The 20,771-nt window shown below is 52.1% G+C and overlaps 1 protein-coding gene across 1 annotated transcript; it reads left to right on the top strand.

Moving 5' to 3' along the window:
- Positions 1-624: 624 nt before the first annotated feature.
- Positions 625-18,131, top strand: AHCYL1 (adenosylhomocysteinase like 1). The gene is given in 16 exon segments (XM_075613579.1): positions 625-702; positions 704-737; positions 3,908-4,051; positions 4,198-4,298; positions 9,177-9,279; positions 9,681-9,775; positions 11,224-11,330; positions 12,020-12,136; positions 12,463-12,526; positions 12,807-12,895; positions 15,092-15,162; positions 16,316-16,410; positions 16,663-16,761; positions 16,907-16,975; positions 17,059-17,137; positions 18,007-18,131. Coding segments are annotated over 16 exon segments (1,449 nt in total). The 5' UTR covers positions 625-645.
- Positions 18,132-20,771: the final 2,640 nt, after the last annotated feature.

Raw genomic sequence — 20,771 nt, 5'->3', positions numbered from 1 at the left:
ACCACTTGTTATTTTCTAGTGACTGCTCCGTTCTTTGCACACTTAGTGTTTTGTAAATCAGGTGAAGTCTTAATCCGGGATATTTAAAGTAAATCTGTTGCCACTTCCTGAGGCGTGGGGTTTTTACTCTGTCACCCCCTCCCCTTTCCTGTCCCTCTCAGTCAATGAGGGCGAACCAGCTCTGTGACGCGTCCGCCACACCCACACAACGCGTCTACAATCTCCTGCAGCCAAGTTCACAAATCGCTTGGGCTGCAGGAGTGTGCGCGGCGGCGCTGGTTCAGACGCGGCCGTGCCGGGGCCATGATCCCAGCCTTAAAAGGAGAACCCTAATACTAGGCCCATTGAGCAGTCTCGAACTGCTCTTCAAACTCTAAACTTGCAAACTGTAAAATCCCCTGCCTGTACCAGCAGTAGTTTTGGATTGTAGAGGGACACTGCTATGATGTTACAGAGGGTCACGGCTGATCTCTGATGCTCTTATGTGTCCACCGTCTCATCTCTCTGTCCTAGAGGCAGGGGTGCGGTCTGCGTGAGCTTCCCTCCCATGCCACTTTTCCTGGTTCCATTCCTCTGTGACTCTTACACCGCAATTTACATTCTCTCTCTCGCTCTCTCCTGAAGCAGATCCAGTTTGCTGATGACATGCAGGAATTCAGCAAGTTCCCCACCAAAACGGGACGCCGGTCTTTGTCACGGTCGGATCTCGCAGTCATCCACTGACAGCTACAGCTCTGGTGAGTCCTGGCTCAGGTTTGCGACGTGTACCACAGCTGGGGGGAATAGAGATGTGGCAACTTCTCTATGGGAGGTGGCAGGGTCTCAGCAGGTGGGATTGAGAGGTGACGGGGTCTCTGCAGGTGGGATTGAAAGGTGACGGGGTCTCTGCAGGTGGGATTAGAGGTGACGGGGTCTCTGCAGGTGGATTGAGAGGTGACGGGGTCTCTGCAGGTGGGATTAGAGGTGACGGGGTCTCTGCAGGTGGGATTAGAGGTGACGGGGGTCTCTGCAGGTGGGATTAGAGGTGACGGGGTCTCTGCAGGTGGATTGGGAGGGTGACGGGGTCTCTGCAGGTGGGATTAGAGGTGACGGGGTCTCTGCAGGTGGGATTGGGAGGTGACGGGGTCTCTGCAGGTGAGGATTGAGAGGTGGCAGGGTCTCTGCAGGTGGGATTGAGAGGTGACGGGGTCTCTGCAGGTGGGATTAGAGGTGACGGGGTCTCTGCAGGTGGGATTGAGAGGTGACAGGGTCCCTGCAGGTGGGATTGAGAGGTGACAGGGTCCCCTGCAGGTGGGATTGAGAGGTGACAGGGTCCCTGCAGGTGGGATTGAGAGGTGGCAGGGTCTCTGCAGGTGGGATTGGAGAGGTGACGGGGTCTCTGCAGGTGGGATTGGGAGGTGACGGGGTCTCTGCAGGTGGGATTGAGAGGTGACGGGGTCCCTGCAGGTGGGATTGAGAGGTGGCAGGGTCCCTGCAGGTGGGATTGAGAGGTGGCAGGGTCTCTGCAGGTGGGATTGAGAGGTGGCAGGGTCTCTGCAGGTGGGATTGGGAGGTGACGGGGTCTCTGCAGGTGGGATTGAGAGGTGACGGGGTCCCTGCAGGTGGGATTGAGAGGTGACGGGGTCTCTGCAGGTGGGATTGGGAGGTGACGGGGTCTCTGCAGGTGGGATTGAGAGGTGACGGGGTCCCTGCAGGTGGGATTGAGAGGTGGCGGGGTCTCTGCAGGTGGGATTGGGAGGTGACGGGGTCTCTGCAGGTGGGATTGAGAGGTGACGGGGTCCCTGCAGGTGGGATTGAGAGGTGACGGGGTCCCTGCAGGTGGGATTGAGAGGTGACGGGGTCTCTGCAGGTGGGATTGAGAGGTGACGGGGTCCCTGCAGGTGGGATTGAGAGGTGACGGGGTCTCTGCAGGTGGGATTGAGAGGTGGCGGGGTCTCTGCAGGTGGGATTGGGAGGTGACGGGGTCTCTGCAGGTGGGATTGAGAGGTGACGGGGGTCCCTGCAGGTGGGATTGAGAGGTGACGGGGTCCCTGCAGGTGGGATTGAGAGGTGACGGGGTCTCTGCAGGTGGGATTGAGAGGTGACGGGGTCCCTGCAGGTGGGATTGAGAGGTGACGGGGTCCCTGCAGGTGGGATTGAGAGGTGACGGGGTCTCTGCAGGTGGGATTGGGAGGTGACGGGGTCTCTGCAGGTGGGATTGAGAGGTGACGGGGTCCCTGCAGGTGGGATTGAGAGGTGACGGGGTCTCTGCAGGTGGGATTGAGAGGTGGCAGGGTCTCTGCAGGTGGGATTGAGAGGTGACGGGGTCTCTGCAGGTGGGATTAGAGGTGACGGGGTCTCTGCAGGTGGGATTAGAGGTGACGGGGTCTCTGCAGGTGGGATTGGTCTCTGCAGGTAGGATTGAGAGGTGACAGGGTCCCTGCAGGTGGGATTGAGAGGTGACAGGGTCCCTGCAGGTGGGATTGAGAGGTGACAGGGTCCCTGCAGGTGGGATTGAGAGGTGACAGGGTCCCTGCAGGTGGGATTGAGAGGTGACAGGGTCTCTGCAGGTGGGATTGAGAGCGGTGACGGGGTCCCTGCAGGTGGGATTGAGAGGTGACGGGGTCCCTGCAGGTGGGATTGAGAGGTGACTGGGTCCCTGCAGGTGGGATTGACGGAGGGGAGGCTGCGTCTCTGGGGGAGGGGGGAGAAGGCTGCGTCTCTGGGGGAGGGGGGCGGAGAGGATGCTGCGTCTCTGGGGCAGGGGGGAGAAGACTGCGTCTCGGGGAGGGGGAAGAAGGCTGCGTCTCTGGGGGAGGGGGGAGAAGGCTGCGTCTCTGGGGGAGGGGGGAGAAGGCTGCGTCTCTGGGGTAGGGGGGAGAAGGCTGCGTCTCTGGGGGAGAAGGCTGCGTCTCTGGGGGAGGGGGGAGAAGGCTGCGTCTCTGGGGGAGGGGGGAGAAGGCTGCGTCTCTGGGGGAGGGGGGGAGAAGGCTGCGTCTCTGGGGGAGGGGGGAGAGGAGGCTGCGTCTCTGGGGGAGGGGGGAGAGGAGGCTGCGTCTCTGGAGGAGGGCGGAGAGGAGGCTGCGTCTCTGGGGGAGGGCGGAGAGGAGGCTGCGTCTCTGGGGGAGGGCGGAGAGGAGGCTGCGTCTCTGGGGAGGGCGGAGAGGAGGCTGCGTCTCTGGGGGAGGGGAGAGAAGGCTGCGTCTCTGGGGGAGGGGGGAGAAGGCTGCGTCTCTGAGGGAGGGGGAAGAAGGCTGCGTCTCTGGTGGAGGGGGGAGAAGGCTGCGTCTCTGGGGGGGGAGGGGGGAGAAGGCTGCGTCTCTGGGGGAGGTAGGAGAAGGCTGCGTCTCTGAGGGAGGGGGGGGAGAAGGCTGCGTCTCTGGGGGAGGGGGAAGAAGGCTGCGTCTCTGGGGGAGGGGGGGGAGAAGGCTGCGTCTCTGGGGGAGGGGGAAGAAGGCTGCGTCTCTGGGGGAGGGGGGAGAAGGCTGCGTCTCTGGGGGAGGGGGAAGAAGGCTTCGTCTCTGGGGGAGGGGGGAGAAGGCTGCGTCTCTGGGGGAGGGGAGAGAAGGCTGCGTCTCTGGGGGAGGGGGGAGAAGGCTACGTCTCTGGGGGAGGAGGGAGAAGGCTGCGTCTCTGGGGGAGGGGGGCAGATAAGAGGCAAAATGTATGGTTGAAACTTTTCTGGAAATCTGTCACAAAAACACCTTTTCAGTGGATTTATGTTTCATTTTGTGCTGTTTTTGCCCCAGTTTTGCAGCTCATTATCACATCATACAATGGTCAGGGCCGCAAACAAGAATACTATATATATATATATATATATATATATATATATATCAATAGAAATAAATCCTGTATTTAGAGAGGAAGTCTAGTAGACTTGCTGGACATAATGTCCCATACAGCCGTTGTCTCTCCCTCTGCTAAGTGGCCTCTTACACAGACAGCTCAGACGATGAGACCTCTCCACGAGACAAACAGCAAACCACTTCCAAGGGCAGCAGCGACTTCTGCGTCAAGAACATTAAGCAGGTGGAGTTCGGCCGTCGGGAGATCGAGATCGCAGAGCAAGGTGAGTGCTGAGATTGGGGAGGGGGACCCTGTGGTCTGCAGGGATTGTGATGTCCAGGGGAGTATCTGTGGGGGGGAAGAGGGGGGTTGGGGAAGGGTGTTGCTTTGCACCCTGCGTGTGCTATTTCTCTCTTGCTGCATCACCAGACATGACCGCGCTGATCTCTCTGCGGAAGCGAGCACATGGGGAGAAGCCTCTGTCAGGGGCGAAGATAGTGGGGTGCACACACATCACGGCACAGACCGGGGTGAGTGTGGCAGTGCACAGGGGTCGGAGATGCTTATTGCATAGGCTCCAGTCTGTAGCACCAAGCGCGCACGCGGACTGGGAGGTCACGGAGGGTGTCCTGCTAACGCTCATTTGAATTGGTGTGCGTGTATGTGTGTTGTCACGTATGTGTGCGTGTGTGTCCTGCTATCTCTGACTGTGTGTTTTGTATATTTTGTCTCCCATCTCTTGACAGTGTGTGGGTGTGGGTGTACGTATGCGTGTGGGTGTGGGTGTGGGTGTACGTATGTGTGTGGGTGTACGTATGCGTATGCGTGTGGGTGTACGTATGCGTATGCGTGTGGGTGTGGGTATGTGTGGGTGTACGTGTGGGTGTGGGTGTACATATGCGTGTGGGTGTGGGTGTACGTATGGGTGTGGGTGTGTGGGTGTGGGTGTACGTATGCGTATGCGTGTGGGTGTACGTATGCGTATGCGTATGCGTGTGGGTGTGGGTATGTGTGTGGGTGTGGGTGGGTGTACGTGTGGGTGTGGGTGTACGTGTGGGTGTGGGTGTACGTGTGGGTGTGGGTGTACGTGTGGGTGTGGGTGTACGTGTGGGTGTGGGTGTACGTGTGGGTGTGGGTGTGGGTGTGGGTGTACGTGTGGGTGTGGGTGTGGGTGTACGTGTGGGTGTGGGTGTGGGTGTACGTGTGGGTGTGGATGTACGTGTGGGTGTGGGTGTGGGTGTGGGTGTACGTGTGGGTGTGGATGTACGTGTGGGTGTGGATGTACGTGTGGGTGTGGATGTACGTGTGGGTGTGGATGTACGTGTGGGTGTGGGTGTGGGTGTGGGTGTGGGTGTACGTGCGAGTGTACGTGTGTGTGTGTGGGGGGGTGTGTGTGGGGGGGTGTGTGTGGGTGTGGGTGTACGTACGCTCAGAAATGGGAGACAAAATATACAAACACCGTCAGAGTGTATAGGTATACAGCACGTATGTACAGGTATATGGGAAATCCAATAGGAACATGAAGATGGGATGGAGCATTTGGAAGAAGCAAAACAATCTTTCAAGGGAACTTTCCACGGTGCCTGAAGAAGAAAGTTCTTGATTAGTGTATTCTGCCCACGCTCAGGTATGGATGTGACACTTGAAGTCTAAATGCGAAGATAATTCAGAAGCTTCAGACAACGCAGAGAAATATTGAGAGATGTATGCTGGGTATTACGCAAAGAGACGGAAAAGAATGAATGGGTTTGAACCCAAACAAAAGTCTGTGACATCATCAAAAGGGTTAAGAAATTAAAATGGCGGTGGGCCGGACATATCGCATGAAGAAATTACCATCGTTGGACAAAGATTAGGATTAAATCAGAATTCTTGTTGGGAGTAACGTGGAGAAAAGAGGCTGTGACCGCAGTACCTGGAAGCTCATTGGGAGGCTTCATCCAGCAGTGGGGAGACACGGGCTGAAGGTGTGTGTGTGTGTGTGTGTGTGTGTGTGTGTGTGTGTGTGTGTGTGTGTGTGTGTGTGTGCGCCCTTTTCAATCGACTGCTGGTGAATGCCGCATAAATGATCTTCCAGGTACTTCTCTGCGTTACTCCAACACATTTCCTAGTTTCATCCTCCCATCTTCCATTTGGTCACCGTCTTGGTCTTTTAATACTCCTTTGGAATCCAGAAGAGTACCATCTTTTCCCAACAATGGTAATTTCTTGTTGCGATATGGCGGCCCAGCGCCATTGTAATTTGTTCACCCGTGCGATGTGGCAGACTTTTCTTTGGTTCTGAACCCATTCATTCGTTTTCCTGTCTCGCCGTACTTCGAGTTGTCTAAAGATTCTGGTTTATCTTTGCATTTGGGGTCCAAGTTTCACATCCATAAATGAGCACAGGCAGGCTGCATTGGTTGATCGCTTTCACCTTAAAGCACAGTGGAAGGTTTCCTTGGAAGATTATCTTCCAAAAGCGCTCCATCTCCTCTCTGTTCACCTATTGATTTCATTTAAAAGGTTCCCATCTACTGATACTTGCTGGCCAAGGTAGACATAGTTCTATTCCAGTGTTTCCCAACTCCAGTCATCAGGGAACCCCAACAGGTCAGGTCTTATCCCTGCTCCAGCACAGGTGGCTCAGTCAAAATGAGCCGCTGATTGACCCACCTGTGCTGGAGCAGAGATATCCTTAAGACCTGACCTGTTGGGGTTCCCTGAGGACTGGAGTTGGGAAACACTGTTCTATTCCATCTATTGTGACCTTGGTAGAGTTGACGCATCACTTTGGCCTTGTTGAGATTCATAGGGCAGCCCACCTTTGTTGCTGGAGATATTCTGGATTTGTAGCAAATATAACAATGTCGCCTGCAAATTGCAGGTGACTCAAATTTTCTTGAACTATTTATCGTCCTAATTCAATATCTTCAACAATTCTACACGTTTTTCTGTGAAAAGCTTTGGTGACATGTTGTCTCCGTGCCTAACTCATTTGCTAATCCTTACCTTGCTTGTCATGTGCAAATGGCGACTCAAATATTATTCGTTGATTGTTGATTCCTTTTTTCCCAGTCTAATGTCTTGGACAATTCTTCAAGTGTTGCTCTGGAAAGCCTTGACGTCTCCCTGCCACACGCCCGTGCCGAGCCTTCTCTTGCTTGTATCTTCATGGAATCTAATGGTTGATGTGGCATTCTCGTAAATGTTCTTTATAATGTCAATGTACGCGTCTTCAACGTTTTGTCTTCTTAACGCAGGACCGCGGAGGTGTAAATAGAATCAAATGCTTTTTCGTCATTTACAAATCCTAAAGCGAGTGGTGGATCTTATTCATTGCTTCTGGAAATCACTTTCCGTACGACTTGAATGTGGTCCATTGTGTGGTAAACACTGCGAAATCCCTCTTGTTCTCTAGGCTGAGTGAAGTCCATGGTCTGTTGCAGCCGATTAGTGAGCATCTTGGAGGTGATAGGACATAGACTGACTGGCCTGTAGTTCTTAAGGTCTTCTGTGTCTTCATTGTTGTGAATGAGGATAACTATGGTATTTCTCCATTGCTCTGGAATTTTCCCATTTTACAAGGATTTTTGTGATACTTTCCCAGCTTCTGTCAAGATTTCAGTTGTAATTCCATCTTCTCCCGGGAGCCTTCCCATTCTTCATGGATTTTATTGCTTTTGCCACTTCTGGTAGAACGCATGGTTCATCATTGGTGGTTTCTTCTCGCTTGTCCTCTGCTGGATTATGCCCTGTGTTTCGCGTACAATTTCATGTTGATGTCCTCAACTCTGTATGATAAGTGCACAGTCTTCGCATGATAAGTGCCATTATTTGCTTCTTCCCGACAATAAGTCGTTGCTTTGTCTTCCTTAAGCTTTTATCCGCTTCGGTAGTCTTCCTCACCATACCACAGTTACATTTTCTGACATCTTCAGTTATGTGTTTGCCGATCGTCTAGCACAGCTCCGTATATTCAGTTCTTATTCTTGCCTCTTGGGATTGCTTCATTTCTTGTCTCCTCATTTATTGTTTTGTCTCATCAGATATTTTCTTATCCTGTTTTTTGTGGACGATTCTTCCATTTTTTTTTCTGCGCTTTGAAGTACAATCTTCATAATCGTTTGTTAAAGTGTCCACCGTCCAACCCCCCCCCCCCCCTCACCCCCATGAATTTTGAGTACTCTGAAGCGATTTTTTTTTTTCAGTTCTAGTTGAAATTATCTTGAGGTTCTTGATGTTGATTGTTTTGTCTTCTTTATTTAATCTGTTTTCTTCTTTCCAACTTCGCGTTCACATGTAATCTGCAGCGAACCAATCAGTGACTAATCCTTCAATAATAATAATTACTTGGTTATTTAGTTAAACCCTTTGGCCAAAGCGTCGTAAGCCTGCATACCAAACGTCAAGGTATAACCAAAAATGCAGGTCCTACACTACACTGTGAACCCGTCCCTTTTACCTCTGCATGAGGGGAAAGAACCATAGTAGGTCCTGTTCTTGCATCTGACTGGTAACAGTTGTATGGAGGTAGGTGGCACCTCCCCCCAAGATGGTCACTCCTCACCTTTTTAACTTGGGAGGTCTTTTCACTTTGCTGCAAGAACAGTTGAGGATCGTGCAGTCTTCGATCCCATGTTTCTTGTTAGTTCGGATATAGTCAATTTCATTCTTGAGTCCATTGAGTCCATTCCACGTCATCACTTTTCTCTTTGGATTCTTCCCTGTGCTTTTCCTAGCATTGGCCTCTGCTCACTAATATCTGTGTGATATCTGCAGCCGTAACGAGACCCTCCAGGTGACCCTTTTTTTGTGTGTGTGTTTTGAATTGGTTTGAAACAGGGGCTCTCTGGCGCTGAACCGCGTTGATTTCAGATCCGGGGACCCCCCTGCTTCCCGAGATACTTACCTCCGTAGGCGCTGCCAGTAGGAGCCCCGGCTGGGTTCACAATATGGCGGTTTAAAAGTCCCGCTTCCTGCGGGCCGCTAGGAAGCTGCAAGCGTCACCCCTCATGTCTTCCTATTGGCCCACATTACGCGGGTGCTTTAAACTGCGTAGAGATGCAGGCAGCACCTACGGAGGTCTGTATCTTGGGAAGCAGGGGGTCTCCGGAAGTGAAATCAACACGGTTCAGCTCGGGAGATCCCCTGCTTCAATACGATTTCAAAACAAAAACGCATACTGTCGCGTGGAGGGATCCTTTAATGTACAGCTGTGCAGATTATATGTTCAGCGGTGTCCTCCAGCAACTTGTAGGTGAGGTTACTCCGAGGGAATGCTCGCTCAGTGTGTGCCGGGCAGGCTCTGCATGTCTCACAGTGTGTCGTGTTGTGTGGCAGGCACTGGTGCAGCCTCCCCTTCCCTGTGCCGCCTGCTGGTCTCTCCCCGCTGTGCAGCAATCTCTCCTCCTTGTACATATTTCCAGGTGCTCATTGAGACTCTGTGTGCGCTGGGGGCGCAGTGTCGCTGGTCTGCTTGTAACATCTACTCCACACAGAATGAGGTGGCTGCTGCCTTGGCTGAGTCTGGTATGTGCACTCTCGCTGCATAAGTCACTATCTCCCTCACTGTCTTATCTCTCGCTCTTTCCCCCCTCCCTTTCTTCCATCACACCCTCTCGCCTCGCTCTTTCTTTCTCTATTATACACATTTGTTCCTCTCGCGCATGCCCTCTCTCCCCGTCTCGCTCTCTCCCCGTACCGCTCGCTCTCTCCCCGACTCGCTCGCTCTCTCCCCGTCTTGTGTGTACAGGCCTTTGCTCTCCTCTGTATCGCTCGAGCCTTTGCTCTCCCCTGTCTCACGCCTTCTGTCTCTGCTTCGCTCCCTTTCGCGCAGGCCTTCTCTCGCTGGCGTATACATTTCCTTCATCTCGTCCTCTCTCTCTCTGACACACTCACTCTGTCTCGCACTGCTCTCCCTCTCCCTGAAGGTGTTGCAGTCTTTGCCTGGAAGGGGGAGTCTGAGGATGATTTCTGGTGGTGTATAGACCGCTGTGTGAGCGCTGATGGTTGGCAGGCAAATATGGTACTAAAGCGCTCAGTTCTCCCTTCTCCCCTCCGCTGTGTCTCCTGCTCCTCTATCTCTTTCAGTCTCTCACACTCCCTCTGACACTTTCAGTCTCTCACGCTCACTCTGACACTTTCAGTCTCTCACGCTCCCTCTGACACTTTCAGTCTCTCACGCTCCCTCTGACACTTTCAGTCTCTCACGCTCCCTCTGACACTTTCAGTCTCTCACGCTCCCTCTGACACTTTCAGTCTCTCACGCTCCCTCTGACACTTTCAGTCTCTCACGCTCCCTCTGACACTTTCAGTCTCTCACGCTCCCTCTGACACTTTCAGTCTCTCACGCTCCCTCTGACACTTTCAGTGTCTCACGCTCCCTCTGACACTTTCAGTGTCTCACGCTCCCTCTGACACTTTCAGTCTCTCACACTCCCTCTGACACTTTCAGTCTCTCACACTCCCTCTGACACTTTCAGTGTCTCACGCTCCCTCTGACACTTTCAGTCTCTCACGCTCCCTCTGACACTTTCAGTCTCTCACGCTCCCTCTGACACTTTCAGTCTCTCACGCTCCCTCTGACACTTTCAGTCTCTCACGCTCCCTCTGACACTTTCAGTCTCTCACGCTCCCTCTGACACTTTCAGTCTCTCACGCTCCCTCTGACACTTTCAGTCTCTCACACTCCCTCTGACACTTTCAGTGTCTCACGCTCCCTCTGACACTTTCAGTGTCTCACGCTCCCTCTGACACTTTCAGTCTCTCACACTCCCTCTGACACTTTCAGTCTCTCACACTCCCTCTGACACTTTCAGTGTCTCACGCTCCCTCTGACACTTTCAGTCTCTCACGCTCCCTCTGACACTTTCAGTCTCTCACGCTCCCTCTGACACTTTCAGTCTCTCACGCTCCCTCTGACACTTTCAGTCTCTCACGCTCCCTCTGACACTTTCAGTCTCTCACGCTCCCTCTGACACTTTCAGTCTCTCACGCTCCCTCTGACACTTTCAGTCTCTCACACTCCCTCTGACACTTTCAGTGTCTCACGCTCCCTCTGACACTTTCAGTGTCTCACGCTCCCTCTGACACTTTCAGTCTCTCACACTCCCTCTGACACTTTCAGTCTCTCACACTCCCTCTGACACTTTCAGTGTCTCACGCTCCCTCTGACACTTTCAGTCTCTCACACTCCCTCTGACACTTTCAGTCTCTCACGCTCCCTCTGACACTTTCAGTCTCTCACGCTCCCTCTGACACTTTCAGTCTCTCACGCTCCCTCTGACACTTTCAGTCTCTCACACTCACTCTGACACTTTCAGTCTCTCACACTCCCTCTGACACTTTCAGTGTCTCACGCTCCCTCTGACACTTTCAGTCTCTCACGCTCCCTCTGACACTTTCAGTCTCTCACACTCCCTCTGACACTTTCAGTCTCTCACACTCCCTCTGACTATCCTTCTTATCCCCTAGATCCTGGATGACGGAGGAGACTTAACTCACTGGGTTTATAAGAAGTATCCAAACGTTTATAAGAAGATCCGTGGCATTGTGGAAGAGAGTGTGACGGGAGTGCACCGGTAAGAGATACAGTGTGACGGGAGTACTATGTGGACGAGACGCGGCATTATGTGAGGACGGGGAGTGCGAGCGGGCGAGAGACGTGGTGTGACGGGGAGTGCGCGTGGGCGAGAGATGCGGTGTGACGGGGAGTGCGCGTGGATTGACAGGGAGTGAGCGGGTGAGACGTGGAGTGAAGCGGTGTGACGGGGAGTGCGCACGGGTGAGAGACGGGGAGTGCGCGTGGGCGAGAGATGCGGTGTGACGGGGAGTGCGCGCGGATTGACAGGGAGTGAGCGGGTGAGACGTGGAGTGAAGCGGTGTGACGGGGAGTGGCCACGGGCGAGTTACGGGGAGTGCACGAGGGCGAGTTACGGGGAGTGCACGAGGGCGAGTGACGGGGAGTGCGCGGGGGAGTGCACGTGGGCTAAAGACGGAGTGCGCGGGGGAGTGCACATGGGCTAAAGACAGGGAGTGCGCGGGGGAGTGCACATGGGCTAAAGACAGGGAGTGCGCGGGGGAGTGCGCGGGCGAGAGACGGGGAGTGCGCGGGTGAGAGACGGGAATGCCCCTACCTGCAGCTTGCTTACTACATATTATTTGGGTCGCCTCTTGACCTTTGTTCCCGAGGAGGTGAATATCATGTCGTTGCATTTGCTGCACATGCTCCTCTGTGCCTCACAGAAAGGTTTCTCCCCGCACTGCCCAGGCTGTATCAGCTCTCCAAGGCCGGCAAGCTGTGTGTTCCTGCCATGAATGTTAACGACTCTGTCACAAAGCAGAAGTTTGACAATCTCTACTGCAGCCGGGAGTCCATCTTGGATGGGTGAGATCTGGGAGTCACTACACTCACTGTGACGTGATATCAGCACACCAAGAAGTGCACATACCACAAACCACTTCCCCAAAGAGACATCAGGACACACATACTTCTCCTCTCACATAGATATCTGCACACACACACACCTATCATAGAGACATTGCACACACGCCTCTCATAGACATTGCACACACACACACACACACACACACATCTCTCCTCACAGACATCTGCACACACACACACCTCTCCTTTCTGCTCTCGTGATAGGGGCTTGTTGGTGCTTTCCATCACTTTCTAAGTGTATGTGTGTGTGTGTGTTTGTTCTTCAGGCTGAAGAGAAGCACAGATGTGATGTTTGGGGGGAAGCAGGTGGTGGTGTGTGGGTACGGGGAGGTGAGTAACCGGTACTGCATGTTGGATGATGCCTCACAAACTCATGCCCAGTAATTATTGGAAACTGTAATAATAGACATATACCTGTATGTATAATATATCCCGAGACCGCACTGAGATCAATACACTCCTCTCTGAAAGTCTGATTTGTACTTCTCTGCTTCATCACATGGGGGGGCCATGTTTGCTTCAGTGTGAGGGTCCCGCAGGCTACACTGTACCTGATTACTAGTTTCAGGGTCCTCCATGCCCCCCTCATTCTGTCTTTGTCCCCCTGCAGGTCGGGAAGGGGTGCTGTGCAGCTCTGAAAGCCCTGGGAGGTATTGTGCATGTAACTGAGATCGACCCAATCTGTGCTCTGCAAGCCTGGTAAGGGGCAGTGCTATAACCCTGTGTGTATTACACAGGCACAGGGGCAGTGCTATTACCTTGTGTGTATTACACAGGCACAGGGGCAGTGCTATAACCCTGTGTGTATTACACAGGCACAGGGGCAGTGCTATAACCCTGTGTGTATTACACAGGCACAGGGGCAGTGCTATAACCCTGTGTGTATTACACAGGCACAGGGACAGTGCTATAACACTGTGTGTATTACACAGGGGCAGTGCTACTGTATAACCCTGTGTGTATTACACAGGCACAGGGGCAGTGCTATAACCCTGTGTGTATTACACAGGGGCAGTGCTATAACCCTGTGTGTATTACACAGGGGCAGTGCTATAACCCTGTGTGTATTACACAGGGGCAGTGCTATAACCCTGTGTGTATTACACAGGCACCTGGTGTCACGGGAGCTCAGGTTCTACAACATCTTTTTATAACCGGGATCATTTGATTGAGCAAAACAAGATGGTAAAATAAATGGTAATTTATTTCATATAAAAGACACACACAAAGTTACACAATTAAAGATTAACACACTTACTGGGGATGGGGCTAACAAATCCGTTTCTGGAACGAAATTCCTTCAGATCACCTTTTAGAGCACTTTCCAATGACCGGTAGTTACTCACAAAAAGTCCTGGACATCTGTAACTTTGCCGCTGTGGGTGTGGCGCTTGGAATCTCCTTGGAATCTGCGCTCCCCATTGGCTGCAGGCCCTCTTGAGCGTTCAGGCCCTCATGCACTAACCTGGACAGCTTATTAGAGCGTAGAAATTCTCCTGCCAGCCAATCACCGATTTGCCAGTATTGTAAAACAGGGCGGGCACCTTTTCTCAGGTAGCAAGGGGGCATGGGTTAACTTGGCCCCTCTGCATCTTTGCATACTGAGCCCACCCTCTGCTCAAGCGCCACAGAGTCTGGATTTTGGCAAATGGTGTTACCGTGCCTTGTCAGGCCAGGATATGGGTACTCCAGAATAATGGCAGTGCCCCTCCTGTCCTAACACCTATGCATCTCTGAGCCTTTCAAGTACGGCCTCCGGACAAACCCAGAGGCACCAAGCTTTGGTCGCCAGCTGCGTTTTCCGGAATCCATGACTTGGAAAGCCCTCAGCTCATATACAGGTTATCAATATCTATACACATGAAACTATACCAGTTTAATAAAAGATATGGTGCCCTGTCTTCTGTGGGCTAAAAGTTATGAGTTCTTATTCTGGTGCCAGGGGTGGAGTAAGTGTATCTATTCCCTTACAATTATTGGCCTCATTCCTGGCACACATGAGAAAAATACTTGTAAACTTTTTTTAACATTGCAAACAGGCTCAGCTTTATAACCTTAGCTCGAGAACCTACCTGAACCCCTACTCTAGGCTCAGGATACCTGGGCATGTATGTGGGTACCTCTGCTATACTGGGGTACCTCTGCTATACTAAGGACTCTGTGTATACCTGCAGATATATATCTTTTAACCCCTTCATACCCGTTTACCTTGTCTGGAAGATGCTGCAGCAGGGACTCTGGCGGTGAGTCGTAAGAACGTTCACAGGGTCCGAGGTTGGCGGAGTAATGTGCTTAGCTGTATCGAAGATATCACTCAATCTTTTGGGGTATCCCATAACTCCGGAACCCCGCTACATAGACGCATTCTGCAAAAACTTTCTCCACCAAACCCACCCTGAAACTTACAGCCTAGAAATCTCCCGATCCCAGCATCCCAGTAAAGGCAAAAATCACATAATTCTTTAATGTCGCAAAATCAGTATACAGTCGCAGTAATACATTTTCGACATCCGGGTCCCAGAGCTGACACTCTAAGACCCTAACACACGTGTCGGGGTTAACCAAGTGGGCTTGGCCTTTATTATAAGCCTGGTTAACTCCTTCACCGTCACACATGGGCAGTGCTATAACCCTGTGTGTAATACACAGGCACAGAGGCAGCGTTCTAAACCTGTGTATAATACACAGGGTGGGGGGTGTGTAACGCGGGGGGAGGGAACTTGAGGGTTACCAGATAAAGTTGTAATAAATGTGGGTGAAGTTGCTTCTTGCATTTCTCTGGTCTCTGCTGCTGTGGCGTCACAGTGGGAACATACTGATTCACTTTGTGTCCCCTGCATGTCCACCCCACCTCCCACCCTCACCACCCCCTCACTGTTTCTCTTCCTTTCCCAGTATGGAGGGTCTTCGGGTGGTGAAACTGAACGAGGTCGTGCGGCAGATGGACATGGTCATCACCTGCACAGGTTCCCAGGGGTCAGGAGACATGAGGGGAGGGGGCAGAGAGGGCACGGTCTGGGAGAGGAGGGCACAGACAGTGCACAGCCTGGAGAAGGGGGCATAGAGAGGGCAAAACCTGGAGAAGAGAGCATAGAGGGGGTACAGGCTTGGGGAGGGAGCATAGACAAGGCACAGACTGGGGGAGGGGGCATAGAGAGGGCACAGGCTTGGGGAGGGGGCATAGAGAAGGCACAGACTGGGGGAGGGGGCATAGAGAGGGCACAGGCTTGGGGAGGGGGCATAGAGATGGTACAGGCTTTGGGAGGGGGTATAGAGAGGGCACAGGATAGGGAAGAGGGCACAGGCTGGACGAGGGGGCATAGAGAGGGCACAGGATAGGGGAGGGGCACAGAGAGGGCACAGAATGTGGGAGGGGGCATAGAAAGGGCACAGGATAGGGGAGAAGGCATAGTCTGGGGGAGGGGGCATAGAAAGGGCACAGGATAGGGGAGAAGGCATAGTCTGGGGGAGGGGGCATAGAGAGGGCACAGTCGGGGAGGGGGCATAGAGGGCACAGGATGGTTGAGGGGCATAGAAAGGGCACAGTCTGGAGGAGGGAGTATTGAGAGGGCACAGGCTTGGGGAGGGGGCATAGAGAGAGCACAGGATGGGGGTGGGGCATATGGGTGTCAACATCCAATCACCTCTAAGCGGGATAAGTAGTAATAAAGTGACAGCACTCACCCACCTAATGCTTCTCCACCATTATTAAAGGAACAATCCACCCTAATTAACATATATATATATATATATTTATATTTATATTGAAACCTGTAATATAAATTCCACCCCCCCCCCCCTCTTGTTCCCAAGATACTTATTGGTGAAGTTACAGGTAATACTACACAGGCACCCAGTTTTACATGGGATTTAAATGGCCATCCAATAGGAAGCCACAACTGATGATGTCACAGCTTCCTATTGGCCTGATATTTGGCGGCCATTTTTTCCCCATTTAGACCCAGTAACTTCACTGCTAAGTATCTAGAGAACCAGGGGGTCCCCAGGGAGCTGAAATTAGTGGTGTTTGGCCTGGGGGGAGGGACGGTAGTTGACAATTAGGAGCCGCACTGACCAGGGCCGAGTGGGGCTTTCAGTTTTTGGGATTCTGGTTCACAGGTAATAAGAACGTGGTAACGCGGGAGCACCTCGACCGCATGAAGAATGGCTGCATCGTGTGTAACATGGGGCACTCCAACACGGAGATCGATGTGGTGAGTCCAATCCCCTCCCTCCCCCCCTTCTAACCCAGGACTCGCCCAGCTGGTGGCAGGAAAGGACGTTCAGGCACAGAATGCCCGGGGAAGGCGTTTCATCTCCGGCTCGGTGTCATTCTCCAGAATTCCCAGTGTTAGAAACTGTCACATTACGAACATAGCCGTGCGCTCTCTGGGCCGTGCGCTCTCTGGGCCGTGCGCTCTCTTTCTCCTCTCCCCTCCACACAACGACCTGAGCTTCCTTTGCAGACCAGCATGCGCACCCCGGAGCTGACGTGGGAGCGGATCCGATCTCAGGTGGACCACGTGATCTGGCCGGATGGGAAGCGAGTGGTTTTGCTGGCTGAGGTAGGTGCTGATGACAGCGCTTGGGTCTATGTGGGTAGTGCCAGGGCAGAGGGAGTATTAATGTCCTTTGTCACATAAGATGGCAGTGCTGGGGCGCAGGGCGTAGGAAGTGTCATAGTGGTAAATATATTATCTGCCTTATCAGGGCCGTCTCCTCAATCTGAGCTGTTCAACCATTCCCACCTTTGTACTCTCGATAACAGCCACCACAGAGGTACGTTTTGTGCGAGTTTGCCGGGCGGTGTGCGTGTGTGCCGGGCACTGTTGACACGTCATTCCTGCGTCTCTGCCTAACAGGCGCTGGCACTGATTGAACTGTACAATGCTCCCGAGGGCCGATACAAACAGGACGTTTACCTGCTGCCCAAGAAGATGGGTGAGTAACAGCAATAGCAGGTGATGTGCTGGTCCTAGTGATGCAGGCGCACAGGGCAGGTGATGTGCTGGTCCCAGTGATGCAGGTGATGTGCTGGTCCCAGTGATGCAGGGGATGTGCTGGTCCCAGTAATGCAGGGGATGTGCTGGTCCCAGTGATGCAGGTGATGTGCTAGTCTTGCAAATCATGTTCCATATTTACTAAGTAGTGTTCTGCCATAAAACACCTTACAGCGCATTGAATTGAATGGGCTGTATGGTGCCTTCCAGCAGCGGAAGGCATGTTATGGCAGAAGGCTGCATAGTGAGCATGGCCCCATGTGTTTGCTTCCATCTCCGTGCCTCAGGCACTAGTAATTAGATTTGAAGTCCTTTAGAGCGGGAATTCCTTATGTCTACAACATGTTAGCACTGAGCCCCCTACATTGTGAGCTGAGCTCTCAGAGCCTGCGGTGACCCTGCTTCTCTGCTGCTCCTGGGTCAGTACCTCTCATGGTGCTGGTTCTCCTGTCCTGATTCTCTGGCTTTTCTGGATCTGTACCTCTCCTAGCCTGGTCGACTGGCTCTCCGGTGTCAGTACCTCTCCTGGGTCAATACCTCTCCTAGTTCTCCTCTCCGGGGTCAGTACCTCTCCTGGGTCAATACCTCTCCTAGTTCTCCTCTCCGGGGTCAGTACCTCTCCTGGGTCAATACCTCTCCTAGTTCTCCTCTCCGGGGTCAGTACCTCTCATGGGTCAGTACAACTCCTGGTTCTGTTCTCCTGGGTCAGTACAACTCCTGGTTCTGTTCTCCTGGGTCAGTACAACGCCTGGTTCTCCTCTCTTGGATCAGTACTTCTCCTGGGTCAGTCGCTCTCCTTGTTGCCCATAGATGAGTATGTCGCCAGCCTACATCTTCCTTCCTTTGATGCCCATTTAACGGAGCTAAGTGACGACCAGGCCAAATACCTGGGGCTGAACAAGAACGGACCTTTCAAACCCAACTACTACAGGTAAAATACATACACTGGCAGTGACTCTGGTAATGTTCCGGTAATAAGAATACCGTCAGTATGGGCAGCTTCCTGTGTCTGACGCGTTCAGCTTCCTGTGTCTGACGCATTCAGCTTCCTGTGTCTGACGCGTTCAGCTTCCTGTGTCTGACGCGTTCAGGTGCCCGGCGTCTGAGAGAAACCTCTTGTTCTGTTCCAGATACTGATGTTTCAAGTTGGCAGACTCCGTGTGATTTCTCAAGACACCGTTGGACAGAAAAGGGCCGTCTGTTTTACCTGTCTGTTTTTATTTCGACATAGCTGTGATATTTCAGTCTCTGCTTTCCTGTCTGTGTTTGCATGTTTTACCCTTCCTGTGTATAGGGGAAGATGCTTTCTCTGCGCTGTGTACAATCCCCAAGACTTTAATCCTGAAATGACGTGTGAACAGTTTCCTGGAGCTCTGCACATTTTGCTGCCTTAATTCACTCTGGTACCTTTGCTTGCTTTTCATTCCTTTTTTATGTAGTGCTCACTTGTTTTGTCGGTGAACAGAGCCGGACAGTTTTTTAGGAAGATATTCCTCAGTCTCTCTATAAATCCATTCCAGTCCTCGCTCGCTTCTTACACAAGCATTTTGTAAAAGGGTGTGATAGAACACGTGGATACACCGGCTGTTAGTACGGGTCAGCTCTGCTCCTCTGGTTCTGTTTATAAAGACCCTGACTTGGCAGGAGGAGAACGACAATGACTGACTCCCATATTCTCCTCTATGTATGCAATGACACATTCTGTCAAGCGAATGCCACAGGGTACAAAGTGTGAGGTCAGTGTCTGGTCACTTTATCCTGCAGGACACAGGGAATCCCTGTCACTTTATCCTGCAGGTCACATGGAGTCCCTGTCACTGTATCCTGCAGGTCACAGGGAGTCCCTGTCACTTTATCCTGCAGGTCACAGGGAGTCCCTGTCACTTTATCCTGAAGGTCACAGGGAGTCCCTGTCACTTTATCCTGCAGGTCACAGGGAGTCACTGTACCTGCAGGTCACAGGGAGTCCCTGTCACTTTATCCTGCAGGTCACAGGGAGTCCCTGTCACTTTATCCTGCAGGTCACAGGGAGTCCCTGTCACTTTATCCTGAAGGTCACAGGGAGTCCCTGTCACTTTATCCTGCAGGTCACAGGGAGTCACTGTACCTGCAGGTCACAGGGAGTCCCTGTCACTGTATCCTGCAGGTCACAGGGAGTCCCTGTCACTTTATCCTGCAGGTCACAGGGAGTCCCTGTCACTGTACCTGCAGGTCACAGGGAGTCCCTGTCACTTTATCCTTCAGGTCACAGGGAGTCCCTGTCATTTTATCCTGCAGGTCACAGGGTGTCCCTGTCACTTTATCCTGCGGACACGGTGTGAGGTCACAGGTTGTCCCTGTCACTTTATCATGCGCACACGGTGTGAGGTCACAGGATGTCACTGTCACTTTATCCTGCGCACACGGTGTGAGGTCACAGGATGTCACTGTCACTTTATCCCGCAGGATGCAGTGTGAGGTCACAGGGTGCCCCTGTCACTTTATCTTGCAGGATAGTGTGATACTTGCCACACCTTTTGCGCTGCTGTTGATTCTTCACTTGCTCTGCTTCTCACATCTTAACTCGGCTCCGGGAAACCAGCTCCTTCCTCTCCTTTCTCTGATTTATAAGTGATACAGTGGAAGTCATTTAATGAAGAAGATGATGACTGTTATTAGTTGCATATCACCCCTCCCCCCTGCTCTGCCGTATAACCATCACTGTGCAACCCTGTGGCTCTGCGGTAGACAGACGTGTCTCCTCCTGTGTTATCTCCAGCAAAGTCCATATTCCACACTGTCCTTGGTTTGGTTTCATGCTGCTCAGACAGGCCTGCGCTGCGCATGTGTTAGCCGCCTTTTTGAAGCCTGTGGGAGGTCTCAGTGGAGTGTCCAATGAGTAGCAGAATCCAACCTTTGCCACGTGAAGATTGGTTAAAGGGCTGAAACCCGACACACAAGCCATGCGACTATGGGACTTGCATAACCACTCACTGATTCTTTTACCAGGGCATGTTCTGACGATCTGCTCGAGATGATAGGTTTATTTTAGAGATATATATATATATATATATATATATATATATGTGAATGATTTTTAATGGATGCTATATAATAATGATCCTTGCAGATGAGCAATACAAAATTAAAGCCAAACTAAGATTAAGTGACATTGTGTGCTCCTCATTTTATTGAATTGCGTCTTTAGAGTTATATAGATATTGTGTTCCGTATACAAGTCTGACTGATGTATTGTATTGTATGTCTTTATTTATATAGCGCCATAAATGTACATAGCGCTTCACAGTAGTAATACATATCATATAAATAACAAATAATATAAATAACAGGTCATGGGAATAAGTGCTTCAGACTTAAAAGTAACATTAAGGAAGAGGAGTCCCTGCTCCGAGGAGCTTACAATCTAATTGGTAGGTAGGGAGAACGTACAGAGACAGTAGGAGGGAATTCTAGTAAGTGCGTCTGCAGGGGGGGCAAGCTTTATGTATCATGTGTCCAGGATTATCCAGTGCTATTCGTATGCTTCTTTAAGCAGATGTGTCTTAAGGTGGGTCTTAAAGGTGTATAGAGAGGGT

The sequence above is a fragment of the Ascaphus truei genome, chromosome 9, assembly GCF_040206685.1.
Source record: "Ascaphus truei isolate aAscTru1 chromosome 9, aAscTru1.hap1, whole genome shotgun sequence".
Lineage (NCBI taxonomy): Eukaryota > Metazoa > Chordata > Amphibia > Anura > Ascaphidae > Ascaphus > Ascaphus truei.
Note: the sequence above shows the minus strand (reverse complement) of the source record. Positions and strands in the feature narration are given on the sequence as shown.